At 56.6% G+C, this 22,820-nt stretch overlaps 1 protein-coding gene across 5 annotated transcripts in view; it reads left to right on the forward strand.

Moving 5' to 3' along the window:
- UHRF1 (ubiquitin like with PHD and ring finger domains 1) overlaps positions 1–22,820 on the forward strand; it is a 32,061-nt gene extending 9,241 nt beyond the window's left edge. For 4 of the 5 annotated variants that reach the window (XM_032306991.1, XM_032306998.1, XM_032307007.1 and 1 more), the window contains 15 exons: positions 5,197–5,460; positions 5,946–6,100; positions 6,881–7,096; positions 12,301–12,401; positions 12,503–12,689; positions 13,034–13,157; positions 13,259–13,366; positions 13,667–13,771; positions 14,564–14,670; positions 15,868–16,030; positions 16,179–16,316; positions 17,723–17,870; positions 17,956–18,110; positions 19,072–19,176; positions 22,400–22,820. In XM_032306991.1, the coding sequence (XP_032162882.1) occupies positions 5,197–5,460; positions 5,946–6,100; positions 6,881–7,096; positions 12,301–12,401; positions 12,503–12,689; positions 13,034–13,157; positions 13,259–13,366; positions 13,667–13,771; positions 14,564–14,670; positions 15,868–16,030; positions 16,179–16,316; positions 17,723–17,870; positions 17,956–18,110; positions 19,072–19,176; positions 22,400–22,546 (2,223 nt within the window). In that variant the 3' untranslated portion in view covers positions 22,547–22,820. The remainder of the gene's footprint in view (positions 1–5,196; positions 5,461–5,945; positions 6,101–6,880; positions 7,097–12,300; positions 12,402–12,502; positions 12,690–13,033; positions 13,158–13,258; positions 13,367–13,666; positions 13,772–14,563; positions 14,671–15,867; positions 16,031–16,178; positions 16,317–17,722; positions 17,871–17,955; positions 18,111–19,071; positions 19,177–22,399) is intronic. The other variant, XM_032307003.1, reaches the window with a different exon arrangement.

Here is a 22,820-nt window from a genome sequence, read left to right on the forward strand (position 1 = left end):
GCGTCCTAGCACCCGAATTCAGAATGGCTTTTCCCGAGTGCTGGCCCTGAATTCCCAAAGGGCCGAGTGGGGCAGCAGAGCCCTGTCCTTCAGGCGGTGCGAGGGAGGGTCCTCTTCCCCAGGGAGAGCTCCCAGCCGGGCATGCCCTCCAAGCAAGCCTCCAAGCCAGGCAGCAGCAAACCCTTTACATAAATATTTGTCTCCAGGAGAGCTGCTCGCCCTGCAGCGGGGAAGCAGCCACAGACAGGATGCGAATGAAGGGGCGTGTCCCAGTCCAATAAAACTTTATTTACAAAAACAAGTGTGGACTAGACTGTCCGGCTGCCCTATTGTGCTTCCATCCAGGGTCCTTACTTGAAGATCCAGGTTTTGCTGTTAGGAACAGCACTGCTGTGGAATGTACTAAACCTGTTCTAGTACATTCTAGAACAGGTCCCCTAGGGCACTGTGTTGCAGAGTTCTTCAGGGCAGGGTGTGCAAAGCATCTGGTCTCAGCACTTCCCCTGTCCACCCTGAGACCAGCTGAAGACCCTGAAGAGCCTTTGTTGATGTGGACGAGTCACGTGTGGCTTTGAGGTGCCCTTCTCTCTGCTTGCTGCCCCCAAGCTGGGAAATCGTGTCCCCTCTGCCTCATCCGGGCTCTTGCTGCATGGAATTTTCTTCCCCCCGTTCCTGTCGGTCTGTCTTTTGTGCACACTGGGTTGCAGGCTGAGCAGGACCGGTGAGCGGCCACGGCTGTACCCCCCAGGAAGAGGGGCAGAGCAATTTCCTGCTTCCTCCCTCTCAGACTCCCAGGTCGGCCTGGCGGGTTCTCATCAGAGCTCCCTTTCCTCCGCCAGCTGTAGGTCCTTCTTGGTATGAGGCTCACTGCCCTCCCCACCTCTCTTGCTGAAACAGCTGGTTAGAGGCAACCCAAGAACTACCACTTGCCAAGCCCAGGGACATGAGTCCCTGTCCTCTTGGGCCTCCGGGCAGCACCCAGCACCCTGAAAAGCATCCCTTAAAAGTGTTACGAGGGGACAGAGACTGGGGACAGAAACGGTAGGCATGGGAAGCTCTAATCCCGGTTTCCAACAGGAACCAATGTGCTTAGCTGTCAGATCACTTACGTGTTAAGTTCGCTCTTATGCCGTCCGAGTGGTTGAAAATTCCAGATGTCCTGAAATGTCCAGAAAGCATACTTGAATTAAGACAGAGAGGAAGACATGGGCACCTGGGTGGCTCAGTGGGTTGGGCCTCTGCCTTCGGCTCGGGTCATGATCCCAGGGTCCTGGGATCGAGCCCTGCATCGGGCTTTCTGCTCAGCAGGGAGCCTGCTTCCTCCTCTCTCTCTGCCTGTCTCTCTGCCTACTTGTGATCCCTGTCAAATAAATAAATAAAATCTTAAAAAAAAAAAAAGACAGAGAGGAAGACATAAACACTGTGGGCAGTTTTGTTTTTAGACCTGAATCTGCTGTATAAGGTTACGTGCCCCAAACCACTGCACGTGTCCTATCATAGGAGGTTTGAGGGATTTTCGATGCAAAGTGTGCCTCTACGGGTTGTTAACTTCAGGTTTAATCTTAAGGTCAGGACCTCGAGAGTGAGGAATAGATCATCTGTTGCGGAGTTTTTGTAGCTTTTATGAATATCGTTAGCCTTGGTGGAAATTTTTGGACTTTTTTTTTAAGACTTTATTATCTTTAAGTAATCTCTATACCCAGCATGGGGCTCAAACCCGACAACCCCGAGATCAAGAGTCGTGTGCTCCTCCATCTGAGCTGGCCAGGTGCTCGAGAACTTTAGAATCTCGATGAATGTAAGTGTAATACACGTTGGCATGAGGCAGGCCTGGGCCTAGCCTGTCTCCCGTGGTTCCCAAATGTTCGTGTACAGCTTTGGGCAGGCAGGGTCGGGGGAGAGGGACACATAGCACATACCCTCTCCTATAGCAAACAGTTGTGCAGCCTTCCTGCTGACCTCAGGGGCCCTTCTGGAAAGTTCTAGAAATGGCTTCAGGAAGCAGCCAGAGGTGGCTTCTGACCAGGAGGCAGAGTCCTGTGCTCGCCTCCCCCAGCCTGAATGCCCCCTTCCGTGCCCTGTTTGTGCCTCTGTCCGCATTCTTGCGTCGGTAGGCACGTTGGCCTCCTCCACAGGGCCTGTGCCCGAGCAAATCCAGGAGCTGACAGAGCCTGGCTTCCTGACCCGCCACGGGCGGGAGGGGCCCGGTCTGGAACTGGCCTGGTTCCAGCCCTCCCGCCACCTCTCAGCTGTCCAGGTACCTTGATTTATGCTTCATTTCCCGTCCCAGGAGTTGTCCTTGTTTCTCGTGACACGTGTGGGACTCTCATCTGCTTTGCTGGTTTCCCTGTCACAAGGCAGCTATGTGGACTCCTTCGTGTGACAAGGCCATGGTTTTCCCAGCAGTGCCAGGACGGCCCCCCGCAGAGCGATTCCGCCCGATGTCAGCAGCGGCGAGGGGGTGTCTGCCTCTTGAGCTGCTGGGCCCCAGGGTGCATGAGTCTTGTTCTAAGGCCATTTGGCCCACCTTCTGCTGGTTTCCTTGCCCTAGTTCCACTGGGGACACTTGTGTTTCTTCGTCTGTTTAAATTAGCGTGCTTATTGTGGATCTGTATGTTTATAAGCTTATTTGTATTTACGTATGTATTTGTGCGTCTCAGGTCCTCAGTAACGTCGAGAGGAAGGCTCGGTGATTTCTCCCGTCTCCCACACCGCCATTCTCGCCCGCTCCCGGTGTCCGCACCAAGTGCCATGCGTGTCACAGGCGATGAGCCCGCGCTGACCCATAGAGGACATTAGGGTTCGTTCCTTGTCCCGTCGGCTCGGATCGCTGTGTGACGTGGGCCCGCTGCTGTGGCTGGGGGGGCTCCCACCGTGTCCGTCACGCCTCCTCTCCCAGCCCCTGGTCCCCACTGATCCTTCTGCTGTCTTCACGGTTTTGCCTTTTCCAGAATGTCTCCGAGCTGGCGTCACCCACTATGCATCTTTCTGGGACTCCCTTTTCTCCTTTAAAAAAAAAAAAACCTGCCGGACGCGTTGTTGAGACGTAATTCACATGTTGTATGATTCACCCGCTCAAGGGTGCGATCCAGTGGTTTTCCGTGTCTTCACAGAGCCGTGCAGCCATCACCACGGCACAGCTAGGACATTCTCTTCACCTACTTACTTTTTAGTGTCCCTTCTCAGCCCCTAACAACCAGTCACCTGCTGGAGGAGTCTGGTCCGGGCGTGGACTCACACCGCCTGGGGCCTTCTGTGTCTGGTTCCCTCCCTGAGCGTCATGGGCTCGGGGTCTGTCCCTGGTGCCATGTGTGTGGGCGCCTCACTACTGTCCATGGCCGAGGGACCCTCCCGTGTGTGGGGGGCACGTTGTGTGTATGCGTGTTGTTCCCCGCCCACGCGTTGGTGGACGCTGGGTGGTTCCCCCCTTAGGCTGCTGTGAGTCCTGCTGCCGTGAACACGTGTGTGCACGTTGACTTGTCTCTTCCCAGCTGTGTCCCCACTGCCCATCACAGCTGTCCTGTATTGGTCCTGTGGTGGCGGGGGGCTGGCACTGAGGCTCCCCCCTCACGCTGCGTGAAGCCGTGGGGTGTGCCCAGGAGCGCTGTGGCTGTAGGCAAGTTTCCATGTGTCCAGAGGCCTTCTCCCGGGGAGGGGGCGACCATTCACCAGATGTTTGGTTTGCGCTGAATGACACAGCAGCCGCTGCCGTGAGGGGCTTTGGGCCCTGGAGCTCGCCTTCCCTGTGACCCAGGGGCCGCTTGCCTGTTGACAGCCACCAGGCCTTCCGACAGCCACCCAGGCATCCCCCCTTTCTCTTTTTCTTTAGGACACTGCTTCTGAGCAGGGTAGTGCAGCCCTCAGGGGACCCTGGGCCATGTCTGGGACATCTCTGGTCCTCACGACCGGGAGTGCTCCTGGCATCTAGTGTGTGGGGTCAGGGGATGCTGTCTCCCCAACCAGTGCCCAGGATGGCCCCCCGGGGAGCAGCCTGACCCCATATATGCCTAGGGCGCTGTGGGCAGAGACCTGCCTTAGGGATGTTGGGGGAGAACAGGATGCACTGGAGGGGCCTTGCTGGTGTTGGTGGGGTGCCGCGGTGCCCGGGGGACAGCTTCAAATAAAAGAGAACTCCTCGGGCCTCATGTGCCACTGGAATGTGGCTCAGATGACAAAACTCCTTTGCACACTGTCACCGGGCGGTCATGAGGATGGCTGGCCTCAGTGGTGGCAGCACAGTCCCACCAGGGACTCCTGTGGGTGGGATTGGGGGAGAGAAGCTCATGGGGGTGGGGGGCAGCAGGGAAGCTGGCGAATGTTGGGTCTGCGTCTCCGGTAGGATGGGGCGTCTCTCCCCCGTCCCTCCCCCTCGGCACCACCCGAAGGCCGAGGGTAAGCTAGATTGGCTAGTTGGGTCCCCGTAGTCGTGTCCCCGGCACCGTGCGAGGCGGGGCAGCTTCCCATAACCCAGATGACCCCAGGTGTTGTCAAGCCCCTGGCAGGGAGGCAGAATCACCCTGGGCCGGGAACCCCTGAGTGGGGGGATTCCACGGACACCCCCCCAGGAGTCTGCGTTCAGTAACCGCATGACCCGCTGAGGTCCTGGGGTGCTGCACACATTGAAATACACACACTGTGTGGGGGGAGGGGGTGACTTGCCCATATTGGGGGGTCACTCTGGTTTACACTGCCTGACCTCTTGGGGTTGGATTCTGGTGTCTGGTGTGAGCAGGGACCTGGCTTAATTTTCTCCCCTGAGTAATTATCGAGGAGTCTCTGTGCTTGCTGCTGCGGCGTTTTGAGCCAGGTGACGCGGCGCTCCCTGGCGGGCAGGCTTGCCCTCAGTTTGGCTCCAGTGCCAAAGGCCGTTTATTGTTACTGGACCCAGTATTAAGAAACACCCCCGGCATGTGATGGGTGCCCCCAGCACGGCTGGTTATGCTGGGTGCTCCCAGAACGTTCTCTGTGTGACGTGGCGAATCCTCGTTGGAGAGGCTCTGAGGGTCCTGATGGAAAGGGGTGACTGTGTATTACCTGCCCCCCGCCCCGGCAGTGTTGTTCTGTGGTAGATCTGGAACCCACCCTCCACGAGGGCAGATCTGGTACCTTGCTTGTGGTGTATCTGCTGCCGGGTACCCAGAAGGGGAGCACTCAGTGGCTGGCAGGCTAGTGACCCTTGTCTTGGGGTCTGTGCAGATGGAGGACGGCCACACACTCTTTGACTATGACGTTCGCTTGAATGACACCATCCAGCTCCTGGTCCGCCAGAGCCTTGTGCTCCCGGCCAGCAGCGCCAAGGAGCGGGACTCGGAACTGTCGGACACAGACTCGGGCTGCTGCCTGGGCCAGAGCGAGTCCGACAAATCCTCAAACAGTGGCGAGGCGGCCTCGGAGGCAGACGGGAAGGCGGGCCTGGCAGATGAAGACACGTGGGACGAGACGGAGCTGGGCCTGTACAAGGTGAGTCTCGCAGCAGGTTTGGGGTTGAGCGTGCACCCCACATGGCCGCTGTCTCCACCCCCAGGGCCCCGGGTAGCATGCCCCACGCCCCTCCATCACACTGGCTTTCTAGTAGCCCGACTGTAGGGTCAGGCCAGCTGTCATCCTTCCCTTGGCCGGGCACCCCCGTCCTGCTGTGAAAGTCGCCGGCGGGAGTGCTCCCGAGGCTTCCCCGTGGAAACACAGAGTGATCCAGCGTCCCTTAGTGATCCTTGACGGCATGCATCGTGTCTGGGTTTTGTGGGGCTCTCTCTGCCCGTCCCCGTGGAAGGAGAACCAGAGAATCCTCAGGGCCGTGGCTGAGAAATCCTATTATAGTCGTTTGGGTTTGAGTCCCAATCCTGAAGCATCCGGCCCCCCGGGAAATCAAGCAGCCTCTTGTCCACGTTGTTGGTCCGACATGTCGGGTATCTCTGGCTGGATGAGTGTTTTCTGGTTCCCGGCAGGCCAATGAGTATGTTGACGCTCGGGACACGAACATGGGGGCGTGGTTTGAGGCCCAGGTGGTCAGGGTGACGAGGAAGGCCCCGTCTTCGGACGAGCCCTGCAGCTCCAGCTCGACGCCGGAAGACGATGTCATTTATCACGTGAAATATGACGAGTGAGTGTTGCTGCACTTGGGCAGGCCGCGGTGCTGGCTGTGTCCACGGGCCCTGGAGTTCGGCACCGGCAAGGGCATGACAGGATATAACTACCCAGGAGGCCACCCCTAGAGGGCTGACCTCACGGGGACCCCCTCCTCGGGGACAGCTAGTTGCAGATGCACTCCCCCCACCCCGTTTCCTGACTTCTTCTGTCCCTACCATGCGTCATTGCGTGAGGCCTCTCTAGATCTAGTTTGTCGTCTGTCCCTTTCTGGCACGTGCAAGTACTTAGCACTTAGCGTGTGCCGGGCACAGGGGTCGGTGTCTCTGCACGTGGAAGAGGTCTGGGACGGGCTCGGGTGACCACCACAGGTGACTCCAGGCTGGGCGGCTACATCTCCTGGCTCTGGAGGCTGGGACTCCACTTCACCGTGCTGGCGGGTTGCTTCCTGGTGAGGCCCATCTTCCCAGCTTGCAGACCGGCCGCCTTCTCGCTGTCCTCACACGGGCTTTCCCTTGTGGGGCCGCGAGAGCCTACCCTGGTGTCTCCTCCTCCTCTTGTAAGGACTCCCGGCAGGTCTTTTTTCCGGGGACACCGTTCAACCCGTAACACCTGTAATTCGAACGTGTCTTCTAGGCCTGGGTATTTTCCTTACTGGGAGCTGAGCTCATCGGGGAGGGCACTTGACGGGCCACTGTGACCAAAGTAACCTGCACTCGTGTGGGCACCTCTGCCGTCACGGGAATGAAGTCGGGTGTGACGCGGGGATCTCATGACGGTGCGGTTTTCCTTCCAGCTACCCGGAGAACGGAGTGGTCCAGATGAGTTCCCGGGACGTCCGGGCCCGCGCCCGGCACATTTTCAAGTGGCAGGAGCTCGAGGTGGGCCAGGAGGTCATGCTCAACTATAACCCGGACAACCCCAAGGAGCGTGGCTTCTGGTACGATGCAGAGATCGTGCGGAAGCGCGAGACCCGGACGGCGCGGGAGCTGTACGCCAACGTCCGGCTCGGGTGAGTGGCGCGGCCCCGGCGCTGTCCAGCCGGGGCCCCGGAGGGGAGGCCCTCCGTCTCTCACGTCCCTCCTCCTGGGCGATGGTCTCTGAACCCCAGGCCGCGACGGTAGAGGTTTTTTTGTGTTGTTCTGAATTTGGTGGATAGGTAATAATCCCAGAGTGTCAAAATCCAGGCGGTACTGAAGGAAGGCTCTCCCTTCTTCCTTCTCCCTTGGTCACCCACTTCTCCTTTCCGGAGACCTCTCTCTCCCTGTCACCTGTGCGTAAGCTAGCATAAACAGGCACAGAAGCAAAGCGCACGTAGGATACAGTCCGCATCCGGGATCAGCAAAGTGCAGTCTGCGGCCGGATCCAGCCCTCTGCCCTTTTTGGCAAATAAAGTTTTATTGGCACACAGCTATGCCCATCTCTTCACTGAATACCCGTGGCTGCCTTGGTGTTAAAAGGGCAGATGGGACGCCTGGGTGGCTCAGTTGCTTAAGCGACTGCCTTCGGCTCAGGTCATGATCCCGGCGTCCTAGGATCGAGTCCCAGGCTCAGCAGGGAGCCTGCTTCTCCCTCTGCCTCTGCCTGCCATTCTGTCTGCCTGTGCTTGCTCTCTCTCCCTCTCTCTCTCTGACAAATAAATAAAATCTTTAAAAAAAAAAAAAAAGGGGCAGAGTCCAGTAGCTGAAGAGAGGCTGTGTGGCCCACCAATCCAAAAATACTGTCTGGCCCCTTTTAGGTATTTGCCAAGCCCTGTTCTACATGTGCGTGTGCCTGTGTAGATATACATGACAGAAAACTCACCACCTTAACCACTTCTAAGTGTGCAACTCCGTGGCATGAAGCACACTCAAGCCATTGTGCAGTAATCCCCACTCTCCGTCTCCAGAACTTTCTATCTCCCCACATGGAGACTCTGTCCCCATGAAGCACAGACTCCCCACCCCTGCCCCAGTCCTGGCTCCCACCATCTGTCTCTATGTGCATGGGACTCCTGGGGACCTCCTGGGAGCGGGGTCTTGCAGGCTTTGCCATCCTGTGTCTGGCTTCTCTTGCTGAGCCCGGTGTCCTCAGAGTCCATCCACCACAAGGTGTCAGGATGTCCTTTTTTGTGGTCAAGTAATATTCCATCATGTGTGTAATGCATATATACACACAGATATTTGGGTAACAGCATCTTGAGCAAAGCACAGCTAGTGCAAAGGTCCTGGGGCAGGCCATGCCTGGTGCATTTCTAGCAAGGAAGCCAGTGGGGTGGAGTGGAGGGGGAGAAGAGTCAAGACTGTGGGAGCCTCCAAGCAGCATGGTCCAGAGAGGTTTGGAACTGGCATTCTTTCTCTTTTGCTGGTAGCCATTGGAGCATTGGACCGTTGAGCATTGGTAGCATTGGAGCAAAGCCACAGGCTTTGACCTACAATTAAGAATTCCAGCTCTGGCAGCCTAGACAGGAATGCACTGCAGGGGGCAGTGTAGGAGCAGGGACACCAGGGTGGAGACCTACGCAGGTGTTAGGGGCAAGGTTCTGGGGCTCAGGCCAGGCTGCGGCCACGTTATGGTTAATGAAGAACGAGTGTGTTCTTTCATTGCTTTTCTCTCTTATGTCCTTGTTTTCAATTTCACTGATCTCTGCTCTCATCTTCTAAATGTTCTCCCTTCTTTCTTTTGGTTGATTTTATTCTTTCTCTAGTTTCTTTTCTTTTTTTTTCCCTTTAAATTTATTTTTATTTTTATTTTTTTTAAGATTTTATTTATTTATTTGACAGAGAGAGACCAGCAAGAGAGGGAACACAAGCAGGGGGCGTGGGAGAGGGAGAAGCAGGCTTCCCGCCAAGCAGGGAGCCCGATGTGGGACTCGATCCCAGGGCTCTGGGATCATGACCTGAGCCAAAGGCAGATGCTCAACTACTGAGCCACCTGCGCATCCCCTTTTTCTAGTTTCTTGAGGTAATAAGAAACTTAGACTGTCGATCTGCGGCATCTCCCCTCCCTAACGCCTGCCCTTAGCGCTATATATTTAGTCCTCAGCACTGCCTTCACGGCTCTCCATGTAAAAGTTTGCTATGTTGTATTTTTCTTTTTCTTCACCATTCTTTTTTTTTTTTTTTTTTTCTTTTTTTCCTTCGAGACTTCCTCTCTGGCTCCTGGCTTCTTTAGAGGTATTGTGTTTAATTCCCAAGTGTTTAGAGACTTCTGCATTGTCTTTCTGTTACTCATTCCTAATTTCTTTTTTTTAAAAGGTTTTTTATTTATTTGACACAGAGAGAGCACAAGCAGAGGGAGCAGCAGGCAGGCAGAGGGAGAAGAGGCTCCCCGCTTAGCAGGGACCCTTCCTCCCGTGATGCGGGGCTCGATTCCAGGAACCTGGGATCATGACCTGAGCCAAAGGCAGTTGCTCAACCCATTGAGCCACCCTGACACCCCCTGATTTCTAATTTGACTTTATTATTATTATGGTTTTTTCTGTGGCCCCTGGTAGGGTCAAAGTTGCCGAATATTCTGCAGTTGCTTGAGAAAAAACCAGGATATTCTGTTGGGCAGAGTGTCCTACTTCCATCTGTTAGAGCCTGTTGGTGCTCCCTTCTGATTCTTGCTGATTGTCTGTCTGGTTCCCCGTCAGGTACTGAGGGGTGCTGGCGTGCCCACCCTCACTGTGGGGGTGTCTGCCTCTGCTTGGCCTCACATCAGTGTCTGGGGCACACACGCTCAGGGCAGCTCTGTCTTCCCGGCTGAGGGACCTCTCCGTCATGCTGTAATTTCCCTCTTGTCTAGTGGTGTCCTGGCTCCCAGGTGCTTGTGTGTCTGTCCACACCTGCTTTGCTTTTTCAAGTTAATGTTTGCAGGCTGTATTTTCTTTCCTTTTACTTTCAACCCGTGTAGTTGGATTTGAAGTGAGTTGCTTAGAAGCAGCACATAACCGGCATGTTTTTTAATCCATCCTGGCATCTTGCCTCTTGATCGGCACATTCACACCATTCCCGCGAGGTGAACATTGGTGTGTTACGACTTAACGTCTGCCAGTTTGTCATTTGTTTTCTGTTTGTTTCCTCCGTTTCTCTTTTTCCATCGTTCCCATGGGTTACCTAAACACATTTTAGGATTCTGTCCAGATTTGAGTACTGTCTTTTGAGTATTGCTGTGGATAGGTTTTTTAGCGGTTCCTCTGGATTTTACCGTAAGCATGCGACCCACTGGTTGTCCCTTTTGCCAGAAACCCATCCTTACTTATGTCCGTTTGTACTCACTGAGTAGCAGACGGGGTTCGGATCTTTATCAGTCCTCACCTGTGTCTTGCAGAACTCCTAAAGAGGATAATCTGTCAGATGTGCCCACTTTTCTGCTTTTTCTGTTTCTCTTCTGTTGCTCCTAAGAATTCCTTCCTGAATCATTTCCTACCTGAGGAGCTCCCTCCCTCATCCTGTAAGGGCGTGTCTGCCAGCAGTGGATGGATTCTGTGGATTTTCCTTCACAGGAGAGTGCTACCAGCCTTGTCGTACTGAGGTGACTCTCAAGCATTGATTCATTCTATCCATAATGCTTTACAATTCATTTCTTCTTAATTTCTTTTAAGTTTTTATTTATTTGACAGAGCATGTGCAAGCAGCAGGGGAGGGAGAAACAGGCTCCCCACTGAGCAGAGAGCCCGATGCGGGACTGGATCCCAGGACCCTGGGATCATGACCCGAGCCGAAGGCAGAGGCTTTAACCCACTGAGCCACCCAGGAGCCCTCATTTTAAGTCTTTATGCCCTTTTTTTTTTTTTTTTTTTAAAGATTTTATTTATTTATTTGACACAGGTAGAGCACAAGTAGGCAGAGAGGCAGGCAGAGAGAGAGGGGAAGCAGGCTCCCTGCTGAGCAGAGTCCTATGCGGGGCTCGATCCCAGGACCCTGAGATCATGACCTGAGCCGAAGGCAGAGGCTTCAACCCACTGAGCCACCCAGGAGCCCCTAAGTCTTTATGCCTTAATCATAATTTTTTTTTTTTTTAAGATTTATTTATTTATTTGACACAGAGATCACAAGTAGGAAGAGAGGCAGGCAGAGAGAGAGGGAGGGAAGCAGGCTCCCTGCTGAGCAGAGTCCAAAGCAGGGCTCGATCCCAGGACCCTGAGATCACAACCTGAGCTAAAGGCAAGAGACTTAACCCACTGAGCCGCCCAGGTGCCCCCGGTCATAATTTCTTAATGACTTATTCAGTCACTGATTTGTTTTCCAATTTCCTCACTTGTTTTTGTAACCTTTTGGCTAGTTGGGTGTACGGAGCCTGCGCAGACTTCAGTTAGATCAATCTGTATCACTTAAGCCACTTTCATCTTCAGGTCTCCCGTCCTTTCCTCTTTCCCCCTTTCCTTACCAGGTTATTTATTGAGGAAGCCAGGTTATGTGTCCCACAGACTCTCCGTGGCCTGGGTTTGCCTTCCATGCCCTGTGGCGCCATGTCCTCTGTGCCTCTGTCCCCAGGGTTTCCTGCGAGCCGGCAGGATCGTCTGTGCCTGTGCAGCCCGGGTCCGTGGCCTCGGCCACTCATGATGTCAATCACTCAAAATATGGCGGGCTCGGGCCAAGCTGACCCGGAAGTGTAACGCACACTGGAGGTCAGGGACTTGGTGCTGGGCAGGAATGCGAAATAGCTCATTCCTAGTTCTGTCCTAGTCATCACCCATGGAAATAGTACCTCAGGACCCGTGGAAATAGTATCAGATTACGTAAAGCCCAGCATTGATTCTGCCTGATTTTACTCGTTCAGCATGGTGGTTGGAAAACACAGAATGACACAGGTGGCATGTGTCTGGGACTCCACTGGCTTGCCATTGGACACTGTTGGAGATGTGGGGTTGGCCCCTGGCCGTCACTTGAACCTGGAGGAGTTTTGCATTTTGATACAAGGAGACTGAGCAGACCTCACCTTTCGGTTTTGTGTATGGGGGCTTGTTTAGTCATGGCTGCCTGTTGAAAGGTTAGAAATTCTTGTCTCAAAGGCATGTGATGAAACTGGGGTTTATGCGTTGTCTTGGTCTTGTCTCTGATTTAGTAGGACTTGAATCAGCAAGGGGAGAAGCTCAATGAATGTGAGAAGCCTTGATAAAACTAGATAGAACCAGAGGCGTTTCTCTGCTCTGAGCAGTGTGGGAGGTGGCAGAGTCTTCCCTGCTGAGGCACCTTGGCTTGGCCAGCTGGAGTGTTCTAATGGAGTGTTCTAATGGCTTCTGCCTCACAGGGGTGGTTCGCTCAATGACTGTCGGATCATCTTCGTGGACGAGGTGTTCAAGATCGAGCTTCCGGGCGAGGGGAGCCCCGTTGTCGAAAACCCAATGAGAAGTGAGTTCCGATCCTGTCTTTCCGTGACTCCCCTGTCGGGTGTGGGGTGGGGGCTCCCCGTGCCGGCCCCGCCGGAGCTGAGCCCCGCCTCCCTCGTCCAGGGAAGAGCGGGCCCTCGTGCAAGCATTGCAAGGACGACGAGAACAAGACCTGCCGGGTGTGCGCCTGTCACCTGTGCGGGGGCAAGCAGGACCCCGACAAGCAGCTCATGTGCGACGAGTGTGACATGGCTTTCCACATTTACTGCCTGTGTCCGCCCCTCAGCAGCATCCCCAAGGAGGACGAGTGGTGAGCGGACGGGCTCCTTGCTGCCCGTCGAGTTTTCCTGGGGGTGTCCAGTATCCCCGGATGAGCTTTACCTTCATTGCTGGGCAGCGCCGTGAGATGCCTGGGGGAGAGGGACGAGCGTCTGGGCGTCCAGCAGAACGTTCTCGCTCTGCGCCACCTGTCAGGGCACACGTGGCTACTGAGCACGTCCGATTGGGGATCGGGGGCGGGGGCGCGGCTGGGTTCCTGCTTAATATTCCTGAATTTGGACTGAAATGCTCTCCCTTCCCTGGACCGCGCAGGATGGCTGGGCGCGGAGGGTGGGAGGCAGGCAGGGACAGGAGGTGACGTCCCTGCTGTCACAGGTACTGCCCCGAGTGTCGGAATGACGCCAGTGAGGTGGTGCTGGCGGGTGAGAAGCTGAAAGAGAGCAAGAAGAAGGCGAAGATGGCGTCAGCCACGTCCTCCTCGCAGCGGGACTGGGGCAAGGTGAGGCCGCCCCTCGCCCCGCGCCCCTCGCCCCTCGCCCCCACCACCCTCCCTGCCCCACATGCGCTCACTCTGCTCTTCCTTTGGTCCCGGACGGACAGGGCATGGCATGCGTGGGGCGTACCAAGGAGTGCACCATCGTCCCGTCCAACCACTACGGACCGATCCCGGGGATCCCTGTGGGCACCATGTGGAGGTTCAGAGTCCAGGTACCCCCCGACTTCCTGGGCTCTGGGGCCGGGCCCACGGGTACTGGCCTCCCAGAAGCCCCTGCGCCTGGGCAAGGACCACCCTGGGGGCTGGTGACAGGGCTGGACTTCAGGCCAGCTCCTTCCACGGTGTGGCTCAGACTTGGGGCTTCTGGGGGAGGGGCTCTCGGAACAGGTGTGATTGGCTTCGGCAGATAAGTCAGGCCGCTGGCTTTGGAAGTGGGAGCCAAAAGGGTTGGGTTGAGCTGCTCTGTGCAGCCAGTCCCAAAGGTGCCATTTATCACCTGGTGGTTTTCGCAGGTCAGCGAGTCGGGGGTCCATCGACCTCACGTGGCGGGCATCCACGGCCGGAGCAACGATGGGGCTTATTCCTTGGTCCTGGCTGGGGGATATGAGGATGACGTGGTGAGTGTGGGGGGAGCTGTTCCAGATTTTTAAAAAACCATGTATAAAATAAAAATTCTATACACATAAAATTTATTCTTTCAAGTATTTCTGAATGCACAGCTCAGCAGCATGAAGCACACTCCCACTGTCGTACAGCCACCCCTACCCTCCGTCTCCAGAACTTTCCATCTCCCCACACAGAGACTCCGTCCCCACGAGGCACGGACTCCCACCCTCTGCCCCAGCCCTGGCTCCCACCGTCTCCTCTCTGCCTCTGGGGACGGGACTCCTCTGGGAGTAGGGTCCTGCAGGATGTGTCCTGGGTCTGGCTCCTCTCACTGAGCCCAGTGTCCTCAGGGTCCCTCCCCATCGTGGCAGGTGTCAGGATCCTTTCTTTTCTAAGGCTGGATCGTGTTCCGTTGTGTAGATGGACTGTACCATGTGTATCCTTCATCTCCCAATGGACAGTGGGGTTATTTCCACACTTAGCTTTTGTGAATAATGTGACTGTGGACATGGGTATGCAAACATCTCTTCAGGGCCCGGTTTTCACTTCTTTTGGGTATAGACCCAGAAGTGGGACTGCTGGATCCGACGGTAACTTGTTTTTAATGTACTGAGGAGCCTCGGTACCGTGGTCCATCACGGCTGCGCTAGCTTGGTCTCCTTCTGCTTGCACACGGACGCCCGGGTTCTCATTCTGTGTCTTTGAGGGTTGTCCTCTCGATAGGTGTGTGCGGGGTAGTTTTTGGCCGAGTCTCTCCTCTCCTGTGTCTGGAGGGCTCAGCCTGGCCTCCTTGTCTGTTTCAGGACCACGGAAACTCTTTCACGTACACAGGCAGCGGTGGTCGAGATCTTTCTGGCAACAAGCGGACTGCAGAACAGTCTTGTGACCAAAAGCTCACCAACACCAACAGGTTTGCAGAAACAGGTTTCCTTTCTTTGCTAGCAGGCTTCTGCCCTATCCTCCGGCAGCTACATGGGGAGAGGGTTGGGTCTTTTTTAGGGTGTACGGTCAGGAAGTTCAGATTCCTGTTACAGTGTGATGGAATATGTAGAGATGATGAGATCCATTTCTTCCCTTCTGTTTGCTAAAGGCTTGTGAGTCCGTCAGACGTGTTAAAGAAAACTTTTTCCCTTAGGCCTCTGTTGTAACCACTCAACTCTGCTATCACAACACAAAAGCAGCCTCAAAGCCCACATAAATGAACGTGCGTGGCTGTGTTCCAATAAAACTTTATTTGCAAAACGAAGCAGCGGGCCAGAGATTGCTGACCCCAGATCACAGGATGGGGAAGGACTTTGTAAGCACAAAAAGCATTCTGACGCCAAAAGAAAAGCTGGAGATTTGATAACTTAAATATTATAAATTACATCAATAGAACCCATATGTAAAATGAACAGGCAGAAGACTATTTGTGGGGTGAGTGTGCTGCAAACATGACCTATGATGGTTAGGCTTTCCTATATAAAGAGCTTTGCAAATCAATAACAAAAACGAAGAAAAGCAAAGGACATACAGGTCATTCACAAGAAGAGTGCAGAGCATCAATGACCATGAAAACTTAAGTTCAACTCAGGTTATCAAAGATACAAATTGAAGCAGTGGCGAGGCTCCGGAGTGGTCCTGAAGGAGGTGCTGAGCCTGAGCCCTGGTCTGCCGGTGCCGGGGCCCACGTGGCCCTCGGTGGGAAGGCCCTGCTGTGTTCGCACACCTCCATCTGTGGAACTTACTCTTGCATAGTTCTGGAGCCCAAACTCTGAATTTGAGGGGTGGACAGGGCTGTGCTCCCTCTGACACCTCTGGAGGGGGATCCTCCCTGCTGCTTCCAGCTTCTGGTGGCTGCCGGTGGTCTCCGGTGTCCCTCCTGCCTTTGCTTCCTTCATGTGGCCCTCTCCCCCGTTCCTATACCTCCACTAACCCTTCCTTAGCGGACACCAGTTGTTGCTTTTAGGGCCACACTAGTGCCCCCTGATCTCCTCTGAGCTTGAACGCATCTGCGGTCACCCACTTTTCAAGGAAGGTCGCAGTCACAGGTTCTAGGGGTGAGAATGAGAGGCTCTCCTCTGGGTGGTTGGAGATGGGATCCAACCCACAGTGATTCTTCCCCCAGGGCGCTGGCTCTGAACTGTAGTGCCCCCATCAACGACCGCAAGGGGGCCGAGGCCAAGGACTGGCGGTCCGGGAAACCGGTGCGGGTGGTGCGCAACGTGAAAGGTCGCAAGCACAGCAAGTACGCCCCCGCCGAGGGCAACCGGTACGACGGCATCTACAAGGTGAATGGCCGCCCTCCTGCCGGCCCCGCCCTCCTGCCGGCCCCGCCCTCCTGCCGGCCCCGCCCTCCTGCCGGCCCCGCCCTCCTGCCGGCCCCGCCCTGCCCCTGCGGGCCCCGCCCCCGCCGACCTCCCCTGGGCTTCCCCACAGGTGGTGCGGTACTGGCCAGAGAAGGGCAAGTCCGGCTTCCTGGTATGGCGCTATCTCCTGCGGAGGGATGACACTGAACCTGGCCCTTGGACGAAGGAAGGGAAGGACCGGATCAAGAAGCTGGGGCTGACCATGCAGGTGCGCCCAGGCCCAGCCCATCCGAAGCCTCCTGCCGCACCGCCCAGGCCCCACGCTGTCCTGCTCACAGCCCCGTTTTCCTGGCCAGTCACTGGGGACCGTGGGAGCCTGCCTTCCTGACCCGAAACTCTCGCGGGTTTCCTGTGATCTTAAATGAATTCCCAGGCACCGAGCTGGTCGCCCCTTGCACCCACCCAGTAGACCTAGGTGGTGGGCAGCTGGTGGTGGTGTCTTTACATTCATAATTTGAGGGTAGAGAGCCAGGCCTCCTTGTTAGAGCTGTGTTCTGGGAGGAGTTTGTGCGACATCCACGTGGCCTCTGGGTTCTTCCTTTTTGCTAGGCTTCATGCCGCCTCCAGGCGCACAGGGGCAAACCCAAAAAACCGGCGGGATGTGGGGAGGAACGCTCCCCCAGAGCCCTCGCTCCCCTCCGTGCAGCAGCTAGAGCTCCCAGGGTTCAGCCGGTGTGCGGCGCGCCCTTTCTGCCCCATAATTATGGTGTTTCTGTTCATTATGGCGAGTCTCTTCACAGCTGGTAACTCAGTGTGGGACTATTTAAGGAATCTTAATTGCTACTGAGAATCAGATAGCGCCTCCCCCCGGGGTCACGAAGTTGTCTCTTGCACTTGATGTTTGCACCATGGAGAATTTCAGAAGCTAAGGAACAGGGGAGAAAAATAGCCGCAGGACGGGAGCTGCCGGCCTCTGGTGGGGGTGTCAGTGACGTCACACTTGTGTTGCCAGAGACGCTGGACAGTTTCTAGATGACATGCTGGAGAAATCTCCCATGATCGGAGGTGCCTCAGAGTCTGGGTTTTCCTCAAGTAATGCCTGTTAGACCCTGGGGGGGCCCCCAGACTCCTCAAAATAGGGTTGGGAAGCCAAGGCCTTGGGGCCATGTCTTTGTAAACCTGTTCGCTGGAGGCCCAGCCACACTGGTCCATTCCCTTCTGAGCCCTGCCGGCTTCTGGGCTACCTCGGAGCTCTGAGGCTGGGAGGGCTGCCGCCTGGGCCCTCGTGGGAGAGCTTGCCTACCTCTAAACGAATCAGTGAGGATAACCATTAGACGCTCTTAGTCGCCAGATCTGGTGGCGAGCATGTTCTGTGCCTGCCCTGTTCACCACTTCGCCTCTGCCCCATCAGGTGCACGGGACGCCCTTAGCCCTTTTCTCCTTGGTACGTTGGGTGATTGGAGGCTCACTTCCCAGAGCTCCCTAGAGGCTGAGTCAGGAGGAGGAGTCCAAGTCTCGGAGGCGCCAGTGTGGGCTGGGCAGGGGGGGAACTGTCCACGAGGGAGGGGGCAGGAACGGGGCCGGGTGAGACCATCCCTGGTTCTGGGACACCCCCCCCCCCCCCCCCCCCCCCCCCGCCCAGTGGTCCTCACGGCCAACTCCCTCCTCTTGCAGTACCCGGAAGGCTACCTGGAGGCCCGGGCCAGGAAGGAGAAGGAGAAAGAGAACAGCAAGAGAGAGGCCCAGGAGGACGAGGAGGAGATGGAGGAGGAGGGGACCTTCACGTCCCCCAGGAAGGGCAAGCGCAAGACCAAGTCCGGAGGTGGGTGTCTCTGCGGGCCGCCTCCCCGCGTGCGGGCCCGGCTGCCCACCTGCCCGCTCTCACCCCCTCTGTTCTGTCCCTGCAGGTGGCAGGGCTGGCGCTGGGTCCCCGGGAGGGACCCCTAAGAAGAGTAAGGTAGAGCCCTACAGCCTCACGGCCCAGCAGAGCAGCCTCATCAAGGAGGACCAGAGCAACACTAAGCTGTGGAGTGAGATCCTGAAGTCGCTCAAAGACGGGACGGTGAGTGCCTGCCACCCCCACCCCTACCTGGCCTGGACGTCCTCTCCCCTCGTCATTGTTTACGGGTGAAATAGAAAGCATCCCCCATTGCCACGTGTCTAAGCGCACAGCTCAGCGGCGGGAAGCACACTCACCCTGTCCTGTGACCACCCCATACTCTCCGTCTCCAGAACTTTCCATCTCCCCACACAGAGACTCTGTGCTCGTGAAGCACGGACTCTCCACCCCCTGTGCCACCCCTGGCTCTCACCCTCTCCTCACCGTCTGTGCGGACGGGACTCCTCGGGGCCCTCCTGGGAGTGAGGTCCTGCAGGACGGGTGCTTCTGGGTCTGGCCACTTTCCCTGAGCTCATTGTCCTCGGGGCCCGCTCCCCTCGTGCAGGGGTCAGGGTCCCTGCCTTTTTAAGGCCGAGTAACCTTCTGGCATGGGGGTGGACCATGTTGGGTGTGTGCATTCACCTGTGGGTGGGCACTGGTGGCCACAGGCTGGCATGCACCCCTGCTGGGACCGCGGTGCTGAGCCACAGCGGGGGGCGGTGAACATCGCAGCTTCCCCCCCTCAAGCATGGGACTGCTGGGTCAGGAGGTCTGTCTGTGTTCAGCATTCTGAGCTGCTGAACCAGGCCTGCCTCTTCTGGATCCTCCTGCCTTGAGCAGGATGCCTGACCTAGATGGGTGGCCGCCAGCTTGGTGTCCTCCGGCCACAGCCCATACCTGGGGGGAATGGGCTCTGTGCCTCCCTCCGGACAGACTCTTCCCACCTTGGAGTTGTCCTGTTACCTCTGGCGTCCTCTCCGGGCTCTCGGTCACGTTGGCTCGGGGCCTTGGCCTTCGCTCCTCTGGGCTGTGTTTCTTGTCCTCACATGGGCAAGAGCTGCTTCTGGCCCCTGGAGGGTTGAGGGGCACCAGGTCCGACACTGTCACAGGGGGGTCCAGTCCGCTCTCACACGCTCTCCTCCAGTTCCAGAAGTTCCTGAGTAAAGTGGAGGAGGCGTTCCAGTGCATCTGCTGCCAGGAGCTCGTGTTCCGGCCCATCACGACCGTGTGTCAGCACAACGTGTGCAAGGTGCGGGGGCGGCCGTGGACCGGGGCGGGGGTTGCCGTGGACCGGGGCGGGGGGTGGTGCTCAGACTACACTGTCCTCATCCTGCTCACCTCCCTGGGACCTTAAGCCACATTGGTCCTCTGCCTGTCCCTCCAGCAGGTCATAGACTACCTGCCTTAGGAGTGTTCTCTGGTTCTCCTGTCTCCAGAATGTTCTCCCCTGGCCTCCTAGATGGCTGGGGGTCCAGGACGGGAGAGGGTGGGTGGCAGTCCTAGCTTGAGGTCTGGGTGTGACAGACATTGACTGAGCATGCCGTGGCCTGGGCTGGAGAGGTCTGAGATGTTTGGCTCTTAGAGGAGTGGGAGGGAGGGCTTCCCAGAGGAGGTGGAATCTCAAGGTGGGGGACAGAATGGCATGCACAGAAGCCTGGACAGGCATGCAGATTGGAGCAGTGGGGGCCTGTAGAGGACGAGGGCTGGGAAGTAGGGCCTGGAGGGTTGTCAGTCAAGAGGGCTGGACTGGAAGAGAGACGGGGGTGTGGGGTGGTGGGAGGTCGAGGTCTCCTCTGCAGCCATGCTGATGCTGGGGTGGGTTGCGCTCTGCGGGGGTGTCCTGAGGAGCGGTGGTTCCTGACCCCGCCCCGTGCATCACCGGGAGGCGGAGTTGCACAGCTGGGTGTGCTGGTGAGTGGGGAAAGTGGCTTTTTGGCAGTGTTTTCTAGTCAGACTTGGTCTGGAGGAACTTGTGGGCAGTGCAGGCAGATAGTTGGGGCGTAATAGACTGTCCTTGCCTCGCTGAGCTGCCAGCCCCCTTTCTCGCCTTGGGGTTATCCTGGTCCAGGCTCCTGTGTCCGCTGCCTCACCAGGGCCAGGGCTCTGTGACCATCCCCCAGTTCGGCAGGTCAGGCCCTTCCCTTCTCTGTCCTCCGGCCCGGCAGCCCCGCTGCGTGGCCCAGGACAGAAGCTCCGCGTGCCCCGAGCAGGGGTTTTGTGGCCTTGGAAAGCCACCCAGGAGTCCCTGTTGCCTCGTGAAGAGAAATGAGGCAACCCCTTCCCGGCCAGCCTCTGTGCCACAGTAGTCTGGGCTGGGTGCGGACAGACGGCACCCACGGCAGGGCTGGTGGGTCAGGCCACAGAAACTGCGTGGGTTGTGGGGAGTCTGGTACTGAGTGTCTCAGTAGAGCCCGCACGGGTGCCATGGAAGAAGGGGCTGCTGGCCTTTGTGTCTGTCCCTGGTCACGGCAAGAACCTCAGCCCCTGAGTGGTCACAGGAAGACGGCTTTGGCCTACATGTCCCAGCACCTGATTTTGTTTCTCCTCTACTAAAAAATTACTTGATTGTAGTAAAATACCCACAAAGTAAAAATTACTGTCTTAAGCGTCTCTGAGTGTACAGCTCAGCGGTGTGAGGCACACTGACTCTGTCCAATGACCACCCGTTTCTAGAACTTTCTATCTCCCCAAACAGAGAATCTGTCCCCACAAAGCACGGACTCCCCACCCCCTGCCCCAGCTCCCACCATCTCCTCTCTGTGGATGGGCCTCTTCTGGGGACCTTCTGGGAGTGGTGTCCTGCGGGGTGAGTCCTGGGTCTGGCTCCTGTCGCTGAGCCCAGTGTCCATGTCGTCGTGGCAGCTGTCAGGATCCGTTCCCCCGCCTTTTTATTTTCTTTTAAAGATTTTCTTTATTTCTTTGACAGACAGAGATCACAAGTAGGCAGAGAGGCAGGCAGAGAGAGGAGGAAGCAGGCTCCCTGCTGAGCAGAGAGTCCGATGTGGGGCTTGATTCCAGGACCTTGGGATCATGACCTGAGCCAAAGGCAGAGGCTTTAACCCACTGAGCCACCCAGGCGCCCCCCTTTTTCTTTTTTTAAAGTAGGCTCCATGCCCAGCATGGGGCTTGAACTCACACACCTGAGATCAAGACCTGAGCTGGGACCTGAGTCGAGACATTCAACTGACTGAGCCCCCCCAGGCGCCCCTTCCCTTTCTTTTTAAGGGCGAATAACATTGTGGTGTGGAGATGGACACTTGAGGTGTCAGCAGCCCAGAGCCCGATTTGTGAACGTGGCCCTGAGCCTTAGTTGTGTTGAGTGGAAAGAATGGCCTTCAGTCTCCGGGATCAAGGTTGTGGACTGTTGGGAAAGGAACTGAGTTCTACAGACGGGAGCAGGAGCCACGGCCGTGCGCCGTGGCTGGTTGTGCTGTGGCTTCGGCAGGCTTTCGGCACGGTTGACCTTCACCCCGTTTCCCGATGCTGCCCTCGAGGTGTGGGCACCTACCTGCCTAGTGTTTGCCGAGTGGTGGTGCCTTCCCTGTTTCCGCGAGCAGGAAGCTGGCTGTCCAGGGCTTGTCTGCCCATTAGCTCTCTAGTCCCACCTGGCTGGCTTCTCCAGCTGTGCCACGGTTGAGAATGGCGTGTGAACCCAGAGGTCTGGCTCAGGGCCAGAGATCCTGCCGGCCTTTCATCCTGTCCTGTCACTGGCACGGGTTTATTGAGCACGTAGTATGTGGCGGGGTCGGCAAGCCCGCTGCAAGTGGCGGGGGTGTCTGGCCTGTTGCACATAAGGACGTTGTTAGGGGGGCGCCTGGGTGGCTTAGTGGGTTAAAGCCTCTGCCTTCGGCTCAGGTCATGGTCTCAGGGTCCTGGGATAGAGCCCCACATGGGGCTTTCTGCTCAGCAGGGAGCCTGCTTCTTCCTCTCTCTCTGCCTGCCTCTCTGCCTACTTGTGATCTCTGTCTGTCAAATAAATAAAATCTTCAAAAGAAAAAGAAAAAAAAGGACGTTGTTAGGACGAGGTGATTCCAGAAGGTGGAAGGTGCCGTTTGGAGACAAGTAGGGCGAAGGCTGCTTCTGACACTCCAGGGCCACCCGGGAAGGGCCCTCCGAGGAGGTGACTTGAGCCGAGGCATGAGTGATAGGAGAGCCAGAGGACAAACTGTTAAGTGGCACAAGCTACGTATGCCAAGGACTGGAGGTCAGGATGCGCTTGGGGCCTGCGAGGAGCCCCAGGGAGGCCAGCCTGGAAGTAGAAAGTGAGACCCAGGATCAGGGGAGAGGGGCCTCTGGACTCCGAGATGGTGGCTGTTGCTTGCCCCGTACCTGGGGGACGTGGGGTCAGTGGTCATCACTTGCCCAGTGCCCTGGGGGACGTGGGATTGGGGGTTGTCGCTTGGGGGCCAGTGGGACAGTGACTGCGGGGGACAGTGGGACAGGGACTGTTCTCACCCCGCACTCTCCTGCAGGACTGCCTGGACAGATCCTTCCGGGCCCAGGTGTTCAGCTGCCCGGCATGCCGCTACGACCTTGGCCGGAGCTACGCCATGCAGGTGAACCAGCCGCTGCAGGCCGCCCTCAACCAGCTCTTCCCTGGCTATGGCAATGGCCGATGATCCTTGAGCACTTCTCGCCCGCAGTTTTTAAGAAGACGTGTCACAGGGGTCTCCGCCCCCTATTTTGTTCTTAGTGGGCTTAACTTAAACAGGTAGATTCTTCTCCACTCCCTTAAAAAGCCTTGTCTTCCTGGTTGTCTTGTTTTGTTTTTTCTTTTTGAACCTAAAAATTTTCAGGAGTTTGTATTGCGGCTCAGAGAAAGAAAGTTGGACTTCTCAGTGTTTTTATTTGGGTTTTAAAAAAAAAAACAAAAACCAAGCCTGCAGTTCATCA

This window comes from Mustela erminea, chromosome 1 (genome assembly GCF_009829155.1).
Source record: "Mustela erminea isolate mMusErm1 chromosome 1, mMusErm1.Pri, whole genome shotgun sequence".
Lineage (NCBI taxonomy): Eukaryota > Metazoa > Chordata > Mammalia > Carnivora > Mustelidae > Mustela > Mustela erminea.